This window comes from Bos javanicus, chromosome 4 (assembly GCF_032452875.1).
Source record: "Bos javanicus breed banteng chromosome 4, ARS-OSU_banteng_1.0, whole genome shotgun sequence".
NCBI lineage: Eukaryota > Metazoa > Chordata > Mammalia > Artiodactyla > Bovidae > Bos > Bos javanicus.
This window is the reverse complement of record NC_083871.1, coordinates 31,151,411-31,165,852: the sequence shown is the minus strand read 5'-3', so window position 1 is coordinate 31,165,852 and position 14,442 is coordinate 31,151,411. Positions and strand designations below refer to the sequence as shown.

General features: G+C 42.2%; 1 protein-coding gene across 3 annotated transcripts in view; it reads right to left on the bottom strand.

Annotated features, from left to right (window-relative positions):
- Positions 1–14,442, bottom strand: part of DNAH11 (dynein axonemal heavy chain 11) — a 364,495-nt gene that overhangs the window by 102,896 nt on the left and 247,157 nt on the right. For all 3 annotated transcript variants that reach the window (XM_061413683.1, XM_061413682.1, XM_061413681.1), the window contains exons 62-63: positions 8,265–8,399; positions 3,547–3,717 (exon numbers count right to left, since the gene is read on the bottom strand). In XM_061413683.1, coding sequence (XP_061269667.1) covers positions 3,547–3,717; positions 8,265–8,399 — 306 coding nt within the window. The remainder of the gene's footprint in view (positions 1–3,546; positions 3,718–8,264; positions 8,400–14,442) is intronic.

Genomic DNA, 14,442 nt, shown 5'->3' with positions numbered 1-14,442 from the left:
CAAAGAAAGGCAATGCCAAAGAATGCTCAAACTATCGCACAATTGCACTCATCTCACATGTTAGTAAAGTAATGCTCAAAATTCTCCGAGCCAGGCTTCAGCAATATGTGAACCGTGAACTTCCTGATGTTCAAGCTGGTTTTAGAAAAGGCAGGGGAACCAGAAATCAAATTGCCAACATCCACTGGGTCATGGAAAAAGCAAGAGAGTTCCAGAAAAACATCTATTTCTGCTGTATTGACTATACCAAAGCCTTTGACTGTGTGGATCACAATAAACTGTGGAAAATTCTTCAAGAGATGGGAATACCAGACCACCTGACCTGCCTCTTGAGAAATCTGTATGCAGGTCAGGAAGCAAGAGTTAGAACTGGACATGGAACAACAGACTGGTTCCAAATAGGAAAAGGAGTACGTCAAGGCTGGATATTGTCACCCTGCTTATTTCACTTCTATGCAGAGTACATCATGAGAAATGCTGGGCTGGAAGAAGCACAAGATGGAATCAAGATTACTGGGAGAAATATCAATAACCTCAGATATGCAGATGACACCACCCTTATGGCAGAAAGTGAAGAGGAACTCAAAAGCCTCTTGATGAAGGTGAAAGAGGAGAGTGAAAAAGTTGGCTTAAAGCTCAACATTCAGAAAATGAAGATCATGGCATCCGGTCCCATCACTTCATGGGAAATAGATGGGGAAACAGTGGAAACAGTGTCAGACTTTATTTCTTGGGGCTCCAAAATCACTGCAGATGGTGATTGCAGCCATGAAATTAAAAGACGCTTACTCCTTGGAAGGACAGTTATGACCAACCTAGATAGCATATTCAAAAGCAGAGACATTACTTTGACAACAATGGTCCGTCTAGTCAAGGCTATGGTTTTTCCTGTGGTCATGTATGGATGTGAGAGTTGGACTGTGAAGAAGGCTGAGCGCCGAAGAATTGATGCTTTTGAACTGTGGTGTTGGAGAAGAGTCTTGAGAGTCTCTTGGACTGCAAGGAGATCCAACCAGTCCATTCTGAAGGAGATCAGCCCTGGGATTTCTTTGGAAGGAATGATGCTAAAGCTGAAACTCCAGTACTTTGGCCACCTCATGCGAAGAGTTGATTCATTGGAAAAGACTCTGATGCTGGGAGGGATTGGGGGCAGGAGGAGAAGGGGACAACAGAGGATGAGATGGCTGGATGGCATCACTGACTCGATGGACATGAGTCTGAGTGAACTCCGGGAGTTGGTGATGGACAGGGAGGCCTGGCGTGCTACAATTCATGGGGTTGCAAAGAGTTGGACATGACTGAGCGACTGAACTGAACTGAACTGTGGGCAAGCATCCCTTAGAAGAAATGGAGGAGCCTTCACAGTCAACAAAAGAGTCTGAAATGCAGTACTTGGATGCAATCTCAAAAATGACAGAATGATCTCTGTTCGTTTCTAAGGCAAACCATTCTATATCATGGTAATTCAAGTCTATGCCCCAACCAGTAATGCTGAAAAAGCTGAATTTGAATGGTTCTATGAAGACCTACAAGACCTTTTAGAACTAACCCCCCAAAAAGATGTCATTTTCATTATAGGGGACTGGAATGCAAAAGTACAAAGTCAAGAAATTACTGGAGTAGCAGGCAAATGTGTCCTTGCAGTAGAGAATGAAGCAGCACAAAGGCTAATAGAGTTTTGCCAAGAGAACGCACTGGTCATAGCAAACACCCTCTTCCAACAACACAAGAGAAGACTCTACACATGGACATCACCAGACGGTCAATACCGAAATCAGATTGACTATATTCTTTGCAGCCAAAGATGGAGAAGCTCTATACAGTCAGCAAAAACAAGACCTGGAGCTGACTGTGGCTCAGATCATGAACTTGTTATTGCCAAATTCAGATTTAAATTGAAGAAAGTAGGGAAACCACTAGACCATTCAGGTATGACCTAAATCAAATCCCTTACGATTATACAGTGGAAGTGCAAATAGATTCAAGGATTTTAGATCTGATAGACAGAGTGTCTGAAGAACTATGGATGGAGGATTTTGACACTGTACAGGAGGCAGGGATCAAGACCAGCCCTAAGAAAAAGAAATGCAAAAAGGCAAAATGGTTGTCTGAGGAGGCCTTACAAATAGCTGTGAAAAGAAGAGAACCGAAAGGCAAAGGAGAAAAGGAAAGATATAAACATCTGAATGCAGAGTTCCAAAAAACAGCAAGGAGAGGTAAGAAAGCCTTCCTCAGTGATCAGTGCAAAGAAATAGAGGAAAACAATAGACTGGAAAGACTAGAGATCTCTTCAAGAAAATTAGAGATACCAAGGGAACATTTCATGCAAAGATGGGCTTAATAAAGAACAGAAATGCTATGGACCTAACAGAAGCAGAAGATATTAAGAAGAGGTAGCGAGAATACACAGAATCATGATGGTGTGATCACTCACCTAGAACCAGACATCCTGGAATGTAAAGTCAAGTGGGCCTTAGGAAGCATCACGACCAACAAAGCTAGTGGAGGTGATGGAATTTCAGCTGAGCTATTTCAAATTCTAAGAGATGATGCTGTGAAAGTGCCAGGAAATTATGTGCCACTCAATATGCCAGCAAGTTAGGAAAACTCAGCAGTGGCCACAGGACTGGAAAAGTTCAGTTTTCATTACAATCCCAAAGAAAGGCAATGCCAAAGAATGCTCAAACTACCGCACAGTTGCACTCATCTCACACTCTAGTAAAGTAATGCTCAAAATTCTCCAAGCCAGGCTTCAGCAATACATGAACTGTGAACTTCCAGATGTTCAAGCTGGATTTAGAAAAGGCAGAGGAACCAGAGATCAAATTGCCAACATCGGTGGATTATCGAAAAAGCAAGAGAGCTCCAGAATAACATCTACTTCTGCTTTACTGACTATGCCAAAGCCTTTGACTGTGTGGATCACAACAAACTGTGGAGATAACAGAATGCGTCATAGAAAACAATGGCCTGGAAAGCAGTGGTCTGGTTTCCTATCTTTTATGACCTTACAAAGTCATTTAAACTTCCCTGTCTCTGTTTCTCCTTTGTAAAGGATAACCTTAATCTAGACAATCTGAAATCTCCCCAATCTATGCTTTCGTTTTGCTTATGGGTGAATTTTCAAATTCAAAGTAAGCTATTTTTATACTTACATACAAAGTGTTACACTTTTCATCTGAAAGTAGTCATTAAAAAAAATCTTCAGTAACCTGTGATATTCATACCAAAAAATTTCACCCTGTAATTGCACATGATATTCCAAATTTGGTTTCAGTTAACAGTTTCATTTAAAGCAATTTTCCAACTATACCCCTATCATTCATACAAATAATTTTTCTATTTTCTACCTCCTTGTTGAAACTATCGTTAAAACAAGAAAACTGCAACACACAAGAAAGACTTCCTTCAATACTAGAATTTCCAGTGATTTGAGATTACAGAAGTACAAAAATGTCTGGAACATACACTGTTTTTGTTAAATTTAAGTAACAAAATTTCAGTGTGACGCTTCCAAATGTGGCCCAGGTTAGGGACTGAGCTTACCTTCTCTTGAAGAAAGGGAACCCACATGCAGTCCACCAGTTCCTGGCGATACTGTTGTGTAAAGGATCCAACATAAGACACGTATGCTGCCGTAAGGAGAACATCTCCACAGAGCGTCTTCTCTTGCGCTTCGAAGGATTTAATAGACTGGCCCCAGCGAATCTTCTCTGACTGAAATATAAGATGATTCTGATGTAACTGCAAAGTGAAGAGCAACTCAAGAAACATTGAATGTAATTGCCTTATACCTCGGTTTGAGTCTAGGGCACCTGCACAGCCTGGAGGAGGGAGAGAACATGACTGGGGGGCATAACGATGCTGACCACTCAGTCACGTGAACCCATTATTACGAAGGCGCTCTCATTCTCCCGTCAGTGAAGTTTATGGTAATGCGACATTAGATCTTTAACATCTCCTTTCTGTTGGATGCCCTAACTCTTCAGTTAGGCTTGAGGTCCTTCTTAAAAGGCTGACGGTCACTCTCTTGTTCCTCTACAAGTACAGGACCAAGAGCTGTGGCCAAGCCTGAGTGATGTTAGGATTTTTATGGCAGCTTGGCTGTTCACCATCATTTTTGCTTTTCAGCAATGGTACTATACCTCCCTCGGCAAACATCGTCTTAAACATACCAGCCATGGGCGGGTTATAGAAAAAGGAAGGTGACAAACACTGCTGCTGCTACTGCTGCTAAGTCACTTCAGTCGTGTCCGACTCTGTGTGACCCCATAGACGGCAGCCCACCAGGCTCCCCGTCCCTGGGATTCTCCAGGCAAGAACACTGGAGTGGATTGCCATTTCCTTCTCCAATGCATGAAAGGGAAAAGTGAAAGTGAAGTCGCTCAGTCATGTCCGACTCTTCTCGACCCCATGGACTGCAGCCCACCAGGCTCCTCCATCCATGGGATTTTCCAGGCAAGAGTACTGGAGTGGGGTGCCATTGCCTTCTCAGGAAAAACACTAGTTATGTTAATTATTTAAAACATAAAGCTTAAAAGAGCCATCTTACTAGAATTCTATTAATTAAAGATCAGTGCTGGTAGTTACTAAATGTGGGTTCTTTCTGCAATATAATTACTCAATCAGTGGAAGAGCTTACAGCCCATGTAAAAAGATGGAAACCAGAAGGATGTCACTAGCTTTGAAGACCGTATGCTCAAAGGATGCTGTTCAGCTCCTTCTATCTACATGACTAGACATTGAAAAGATGATTTCCAGGTTAAATATGTAGAGCCCTTAATATTGGATTTGAATAAAACTGTAATAAATACCTATGGATTGACTGAACTGCAGGACACTTCACTAATTCATGTGGTTTCAGTGCATGCTAAAATTTAATACCACATTCTAAGCATATGTAAATTAATAGCAACTGGAGAAATAAAACCAGCAAAATGTTGGTAAAAACAATGAAGAACCCTGTGGAAGAATTCAGCTTTACTCATGAAAGAGGGGAGACCACAGAAAGCAAAAATAATGTATGTCAGAGAAAATTGCAATACTAGCTCCCTGCAAGCCATCACAATACCCTTGGCACTGAGGTAATGAAAGTAGCAGGTGACAATGCTTATGAAATCTATTTTAAGATAGTCTGCTTTGCTCGATAAAGATCACTCCAAGTTAGCTCTATAATTAAACACTAGGCAACTTCAACTCCCTTGCCTTCTTTATAGAATTCATTACTTTCTTCCTCAGCTATAGATAATATATCCATTAATTTTGAAGAAGAATCTCTCATTTGCCTTCCCTCCAACTTTGTTGTCTTTGGTTAGTAAATGATAAACAATAAAGGGCACCCACCTCATTCTCCAAAACAGCTTTGAAACTTGAAGATTTACTAAACGTAGACTTATCGGCGATTGAAATCGTCAATAATTTCACTATACCACCCACGCAACATAAATCATTACTGACACTGGCTAACAAGGGTTTAAGAATTGGAACATGTCCTGTAATAAATTTCTAGACAGTTAAAAATCACTATAATTTTATTCTAATGCATTATAGATTGCCTGTAATGTCATCCTGGCTGGGGTGACCCATTTCTAATTTTGAACAGCTGTTAGCTCTGGAGTTAGTTAATGATTAAATATAAATTGCCTGATTTATTAGTCTGAATGGTTGAGACTATAGCTTCCAGGTCAATGCTATATAGACAAAATCATCAGTCTTGGTGTTTTTCAGAAGTTAACTGTCTCCTGTTCTAGTCAGAAAGAATTTATCCTCAAAGGAAAAGGTCTGACATCTTCAATTAATCTTTTAAAAATATACGTATATACATACTTATATGTATTTTTTGTTAGTTAACATTATTCAGGCATTTTCCTTTCCTTTTCTAAATCATAATCTAAATTATCATGAATAAATAAAGCCTTTGGAAGACACTACTGTGTGCTAGAGATACAAGGTAGCAAGATCCAAGGCCTGTTTTTCCCTTGTTAAAACTTTCATACATTCTCTACCTCAAGTAAGTCTAATTACCTGGCAGTCCTCTTTTCCATAGGTACCTTATAAATGGTAAACCCTTCACACTGCCTAAATCTTACCACTTCAAATGGAAGCAGGTATAAACTCTACTAGGAGCTTGCATAATTTCTCAACAGATCTAATAAAAGTGAATCTTCAAAGGGCTCCAGAATTTTTTTTCAACACAGGAGTTCTTCCCAAACTCACCCATTCATTCATTCAACAAATATCTATTGGTGCCTCCAGGGACTACTCTACATGTTTGGGATCAAGCAGTGCAGGAGACAAATGCAGTTTCCTTCTTTTGAGAGCTCACAGTCTAGGTAGGGGGAAAAGACCACAAAAAAAGTATGTATGTTCACACATGCATGTGTACGAGTGTGTGTGTCATATGATGATACATACTATGAAAAAACAGTAAAGCAGAGGAAACAAAAACATCTATAGAGTGCTATGGCTGATTCTTGACGGTTGACAGAAAACCACAAAATTCTGTAAAGCAATTATCCTTCAATTAAAAAATAAAGTGGCAAAAAAAAAAGATCTATAGAGTGGTGTGTGCATGCATGTGTGTATTTGTGTGTGTGTGTGTGTGCACGCATGTGTATAAGGGGCAAGGCACATGCTTTTTAACAAAGGGAGGTCAGAGAATACCAGGTAATAAGGAGAACTTCTGGCAGATACCTGAAGGAAGTATGGGACCCAGTAATATCATTGCCTCGAAAAGTGTCAGCCACATGGAGGGAGGAGGCAAAGGCCGTGGGGTAGGAGAGAGACTGGCAGGGTGAGGAAGAGCGAGCTGCTGGTGAGGATGGAGCAGGGCAGAAGGTGGCACAGTGGAGGACAGAGAGATCCAGGGGCCAGATCACGGAGGGTCCTGCAGGCCTGGCAAAACCTCTGGACTATATTTTGAGTGAGACAACTAGTTATTGGAGAATTCTGAGAGAGCGGTAACATGAGCGGACTTAGTTTTTCTAACAACATCACTCAGCGGCTCTAAGGGCTGTGGACCTTGAGGGTAGTGGTGGAGGCTAGCGCGATGCTCCAGGGGGAGATGCTGGAGGCCTGGCCCAGCATGGAGAGGTGAAGGGGCTGAGAGTGCTGGGATTCTGAATGGACTCTGAAGGGCGAGCCAGGACAGAATGCTGCTGCACTGAATATGGGTGTGAGGAAGAAGCAGTAAGTCAAGGGGGATTCTAGAGCTTTAGGCCATACAACTAGAAGACAAGACCAGCAGTTATTGAGACTGAACAGAGAGAGTGGATCTAGCAGAATGAAGAGTGAGTTTACATATAATGAACTATGAGTTTCAGAGGGATAATGGGTTTAAATTTGTAGTAAATTTAAATTAGATTGTTAAAAGCCTACTTATAAGAAATTAGGCCAGCCTCAGCCATCCTAACTTATATTTCTCTCTCCTTTCTTGGTGAGAGAACTCTGATTCTGAAAAGACTGTTACTGTGTCCAGTACCCTGGGATGAACTGGCTGAGTCAATTATGATCACTCCATTTCCCATGTTCCTGCCTTCTTTGCATCTATCCGTGGTCACTCTAGTTCTGGCTAAACAAACAAGTGCTTTAGGTAAGTCTGCTTAAGGGGTTGCCCTGAGCAGAAAACTTGATTTTGTTATAAAAGGAGAAAAATCTAGCTGCTACAGAGTCCTCTCTCCTGCCTGAACCTGAAGGAGCAGCATCCATCTGGCACATGGCTATAAAATGTACAAGCGTGAACAGACATGTGCTCTGGCAGCAGCAGAAGGCTGCAGACAAGTCAGGGGTCCGATCACTCATTCCCTGAAATGACACTGATAATGGGCTACCTCTGCAATTTTTTTTAACTTGTGAAAAATAAACTCCTTTTTGTTTAAGCCACTGTGAAGCAACTTTTCTATCGCCTTCAGCTAAACGCATGTCTAGTAGTGCAAGTCTATATTTTTAGGTAGCACTTTGAGATTCACATATCATGAAATTCACCCTTTCAAGTCTTCAGTTGAGTGGGTTTTAATATATCCACATATTCATGCCATCATCCCCAATAATTTGAGAAGGTTTCTCTCACACAACAGAGAAGCTCATACCCATCAGCAGGCACTCACAAGTTCCTGCCCCCTTGTCCAGTATAAATGATTCTTATTCCCCTTTTTGTTGCTGATTCCATGTTTAGTCAGTCATTGTTGAGAGCAAATAAGGATAAAATCCCCAAAAGCTGATTCTTAATATTTTGGTTAGAATTCTGGAAGAAAAGGTTAACTCACCTCCAGCTCCCTCACAAGTCGGTTGGCTAGTTCAATAGTTTTGTTAGTTTGGTTCACCTCTTCTTGACAGCGAACTTTCTCAGCTATGGCCTTTTCAAATGAATCTGTGAGTCTGCTCAGATTTCGATCCAAATCCTTTAAAGAAAAATAAAAGAAGAGTCAAAATTAACTTCTGAGCCACTTTTAGGTAAAAAGCAAACATTACAATCATCTTAAAACACCTGTTACCTTAAGGTAAATGAAACAAACGTCCTTCCCTCCTTTGCCCCTTGAGAATACATACGTTTTGGGAGAAGATGAAAAGTTGGTGATAATAAATGCATCAGGGCAACCACGCATCTTCCTCTCTTCCTCCCACACTAGGCAGAGTGCAGACAGCTACCTGGGCAAGTGGACGTGCCCTGCTGACTCAAATACACTCTGAGTGTCCAGTTCCCTCACACGTGCCTAAGCCTCAGCTTCCCTATATTAATGATGAAGGTCATCTTTCTGTTCTCTCTGCTGACTTCTCTTTCCACTTTTCATTGGTCCATAATTCAGGCAATGAAGAAGAGTGTTAATTATTGAGCCCCTTTAGATCTCAGCACCCTGGCCTGGCTTGGCCAATCAGATTTTCTCTTCTGGAAACTTGGGATTGCAAAGCTGAGGCATGCCACTGTCTTCAGCATTATAAGATCTGGGAAGATGTGTGTATTTGGGAGGGCTTCATTTAGAGAGGGACCATCTTTCTCCAGGGGCACAGGAAAGCAGGAGAAACCAGTCCAGAGAAAGAGAAAGAATGAAAAGGTAGCAAGGGGAGAAGTCACATGGCCCTAAACACATTCTTCACAGCTTCCCACTTCCTGGATCCTGTTCCTCCAGAGACCAAGTCACACAGTTTTTTTTTCCCTCAGAGTGCCATGAGTATTCCTGGTCTCCATTTTGGCTTAAGGTTTCCTAAGGGGGTTTCTATTTTGTACAGCTAAAGGAGCCTCGACTAAGGGAGCAAATACTTGGGAGACTCCTTACTATAGCATCTTGCTACCTTAAAGTTCTAATAATCCTAAATGAGATTTTTAACACTGTGCTTATAAATATGTGCAAAATTCCAAGAGACTTTAATAAGCAAATTTGTAGAACATACCCTATTTATAGAGAGTGTCAATATTTGTCTATGACTCAATTATTACATTATTATTTTAACTTATATCATTGAAGTAGTACTTCTTTAAAAAAGTATATGTCATATTTAAGATTTACATATGAAATAATGCCAAATTTGTGAGAAATGGTGGAGATATAGCACATCTTCAGTTAGAAACCATGTTTAAATAAATAATATCTAGAGGTATATTTTATTAAAAGTACTTATGGTTTTATAGGGCTTCCCAGGTGGCACAGTGGGTTCCCTGATAGCTCAGTTAGTAAAGAATACCCCTGCAATACAGGAGACCCTGGTTTGATTCCTGGGTTGGGAAGATCCAGTGGAGAAGGGATAGGCTACCCACTCCAGTATTCTTGGGTTTCCCTTGTGGCTCAGCTGGTAAAGAATCTTCCTGCAGTGTGGGAGACCTGGGCTTGATCCCTGGGTTGGGAAGATCCCCTGGAGAAGGGAAAGGCTACCCATCCAGTATTCTGGCCTCGAGAATTCCCTGGACTGTATAGTCCATGGGGTTGCAAAGAGTTGGACACGACTGAGCAACTTTCACTTTTCACTTTCAGGTGGCACAGTGGTAAAGAACCCTCCTGTCAATGCAGGAGACACAAGAGGCACAGGTTCAATCAGGAAGATCCCCTGGAGGAGGAAATGGCAACCCACTCTAGTATTCTTGCCAGTAAAATCCTATGGACAGAAGAGCCTGGCAGGCTACATTCCATGGGGTCACAAGAGTTGGACAAGACTGTGTGTGCACATAAGTACAAACACACACATACAGTGCATGGTTTTATAAAATACAGAAGCTGATCTTAGCTCTGGTATCAGAACCTGAGTTCATATCTGGATTCTGCTATCAGCTAAGCAGCCTCAAGGTGGACTGTGTACTTATGCTCTCTACACCTCAGTTTCATTAGTTGGACACAACTGAAGTGACTTAGCATGCATGCATGCATCATCTGAAAAATGAAATAATGTCATCCATTCCATAGGGTTGACCTAGGTATACACAGACCTAACAGAAGAAGAGACTAAGAAGACATGGCAGAAATACACAGAACTATACAAAAAAGGTCTTAATGACCCAGATAACCATGATGGTGTGGTCACTCACCTAGAGCCAGACATCCTGGTGTGCAAAGTCAAGTGGGCCTTAGGAAGGATTACTACAAACAAAGCTAATGGAATTCATGGAATTCCAGCTGAGCTATTTAAAATCCTAAAAGATGATGCTGTTAATTTGGAAAACTTAGCAGTGGCCACGGACTTGGAAAAGGTCAGTTTTCATTCCAATCCCAAAGAAGGCCAATGCCAAAGAATGTTCATACTACTGCACAATTGCACTCATTTCACATGTTGGCAAGGTAATGCTGAAAATCCTTCAAACTAGGCTTCAACAGTTATGTGAACCAAGAACTTTCAGATGTACAAGCTGGATTTAGAAAAGGCAGAGAAACCAGAGATCAAATTGCCAACATCCACTGGATCACAGAAAAAGCAAGGGAATTCCAGAAAAACATCTACTTCTGTTTCATTGACTATGCTAAAGCCTTAGACTGTGTAGATCACAACAAACTGTGGAAAATTCTTAAAGAGATGGGAATACCAGACCACCTGACCTGCCTCCTGAGAAACAGCTATGCAGGTTAAGAAGCAACAGTTAGAACTGAATGTGCAACAACGGACTGCTTCAAAATTGGGAAGGGAGTGCGTCAAGGCTGTATATTGTCATTCTCCTTATTTAATGTAAATGTAGAGTGCATCATGCAAAATGCTGGGGTGGATGAAGCACAAGCTGGAATCAAGATTGCTGGGAGAAATATCAATAACCTCAGCTATGCAGATGACACCACACTTATGGCAGAAAGTGAATAGGAACTAAAGAGCCTCCTGATGAAAGTGAAAGAGGAGAGTGAAAAAGCCGGGATAAAACTCTGCATTCAAAAAACTAAGGTCATGGCATCCAGTGCCTTCACTTCATGGCAAATAGATGGGGAAACCATGGAAATAGTGACAGACTTTATTTTCTTGGGCTCCAAAATCACTGTGGATGCTAACTTCAGCCATGAAATTAAAAGATGCTTGCTCCTTGGAAGAAAAGCTATGACAAACCTAGAAGCCCTAATAAAAAGCAGAGATATTACCTTGCTGACAAAGTCAAAGCTATGGTTTATAGTCAGAGCTATGGTTTTTCCAGTAGTCATGTATGGATGTGAGAGTTGGACCATAAAGAAGGCTGAGCACTGAAGAATTGATGCTTTCAAACTATGGTCCTGGAGAAGACTTTTGAGAGTCCCTTGGACTGCAAGGAGATCACACCAGTCAATCCGAAAGAAAATAAACTCTGAATATTCATTGGAAGGACTGATGCTGAAGCTCCAATACTTTGCCACCTGATGCAAAGAGCCAACTCATCGGAAAAGACTCTGATGCTGGGAAAGATTGAGGGTAGGAGGAGCAGGGGGCAACAGAGGCGACGAGATGGTTGGATGGCATCACTGACTCAATAGACATGAGTTTAAACAAACTCTAGGAGACAGTGAAGGACAGGGAAGCCTGGCATGCTGCAGTCCATGGGGTCACAGAGTCAGATAGGACTGAATGACTCATCAGCAATAATTTACATACCTAAGATATAAGCTGATATACCTTTTCCTTTTGTAAAGCTGGGTGGGGACTGGGTATTGGGAGACCATGGGCTCCTGCATTTGGTTTCTCTGCCTCTCATGAAGAGGTTCTGACAGCTCTTGCTCTGGACTATCTTCCGCAAGATATCTGCAGAGCATGTAGGCTTCGGAAATAGAGCCAGTGTTTCTCTCAGGGCATGGACAGAAGTACTCCTGTGCAAGAGTACTAAAGATGTGTTTCTCTGTGGGACAAAAGTTGGGCAGATTTACTCGCAGCTTTCTTTATAGGGGGTGTTTCCTAAGCTTGGGATATCTCAGCTATGACACAAAACTGTGAACTGCCTCAGCTGACCCACTGTGCGTCACGGCCATGGGGATTGGGGAATTGAGGCCCACACGAGGCTCATGCTGCTCGCTGTGCTGTGGGCAATGAAGCCCTCTGCTCTCTGACCCACTCAGCCCATACCCCACATCTTCTGCCCAGCATCTGTGAAACAGCGGTGGGTAACCTGTCAGCCTGTGCGCTGGATAGAATCTTGGTTGCTTCACAGTTCCAGACAGGCCCTGGCCTTTCAGGTTCTAGAAATAAATAGGAGGTGGGGGAAGGACTTAGTCTGAAGACCCCAGCCCACCAGACACCCTGAAACCGGTGTTCTCCAGCTGAAGTGTGTACCAGAACCACCCGGAGGGTTTGATCAAACCCAAATTCCTGAACTCCCTGCCAGGGTTGGTCTTTCAGTGGATCTGAGAGTCTGGACCTCTAAGGAGTTCCCAGGTGACACCGACGCTTCTGTGGTCGAGAGAACACACTCTGAGAACCATTTCCCTAAAGAGACGAGTTTGCACATTTTCATGGCCATCCTTAGATCCTGTGTTTCAAAGACAGGATGGCCTAAGCGGGTTTGTTTTGTTTTTTCCCCCACTCAGGCTTCAATATGAGGCCATCTTTTAGTCTGAAATTAGAGATAAAGACTTTGAAAGAACAAATATACAAAGTCTAATACTAGTTAATGAATGAATTTCCTAAATGCTGGTAGACACAGCCCTGCTTTTCTAGGCGAGACGGCAACAGAAGGCATAGATGAGGAGGCGGGAAAGGCCACGAGAGAGAAGGAAACAGAGGCTGAAGGAGATGAAAGCAAAGCTGGCAAAAATTATCACAACACCTGGGCTCAAACCTTGACTTGACTCTGTACCGACAGACAGAAACTATGCAGTTTGTCTTTGACTGTGGCCTGACCAGTCTTCACAGAGAATTGTTTTTTACTTCAAATTTCCTACAAAGGACATTCTCCCATACAACCACAATATGACCATAAAAACCAAGACATTACTGACACAGTACTACCATCTAATTGAATGTTGGTAGAAACAGCAGACCAAGATTCTGCTGCATTAATAGCTACTCTCTGGAAATCCACTCTTGATAGGGGGATAGAACAGACCAACTTCCATAAAGACATTGTGACTGTTATTTTCCTCTGTGTCCGGAAACTTAGATCTGCAGTTAATTGATATACGAACCTCTGCTTCTACTGCAGGTCTTTGAAAACAATCAAGGTAAGCAGTTCTTTTCAGCTCATTGCAGGCTGTACCCAAAAGAGGGCTAATTCCATAAGCATCCGATCAGATCAGATCAGTCGCTCAGTCATGTCCGACTCTTTGTGACCCCATGAATCACAGCACACCAGGCCTCCCTGTCCATCACCAACTCCCGGAGTTCACTGAGACTCACGTCCATCGAGTCAGTGATGCCATCCACAAGCATAGAAAGTCTCAACTTTAGAACTGGTAAGATAGTAAGGATTCTGCCTGCAATGCAGGAGAACTGGGTTCGATGCCTGGGTTGGGAAGATTGCCTGGAGAAGGGAATGGCTACCGTCTCTAGTATTCTTGCCTGGAGAATCCCATGGACAGAGGAGCCTGGCAGGCTACAGACCATAGGGTTGCAAAGAGTCAGACACAACTGAGCAACTAACACTTTTACTTTCATGGTTGTCTTGAGCATTCTTGTTACTTTTCCATGAACATTAACTTGCTTCTAAAAATTACATAAAGCCATTAATAATAGATGGCCACATTCTTCTAAAGGTTTTAGTCACATTGACAGTGAGAGCACTGACCAATAAATGAAGTTAAATTTAATAAAATGAATATGTTTTTTCTAAATCTGTCTAAATCAGCTACTGTTGTTGATAACAGTGTCCCCACATATAATCAAGCCAAGTTCAAGTCCTGTTCTATAGGAAGCTGGGCCTGGCTGCCTGCCCACTGTGGGCACCACAGTCCAGATTCAGTGATCCCTGAGTTCACCTGCTCAGAGACCCATGGTAGGATTTCCTCCAAGATGGGAGCATGCTCCTTCAGGTCTTCCCTCAACGCTTTCTGCTCCTAGAGATCATCTCTAGCCAAATTA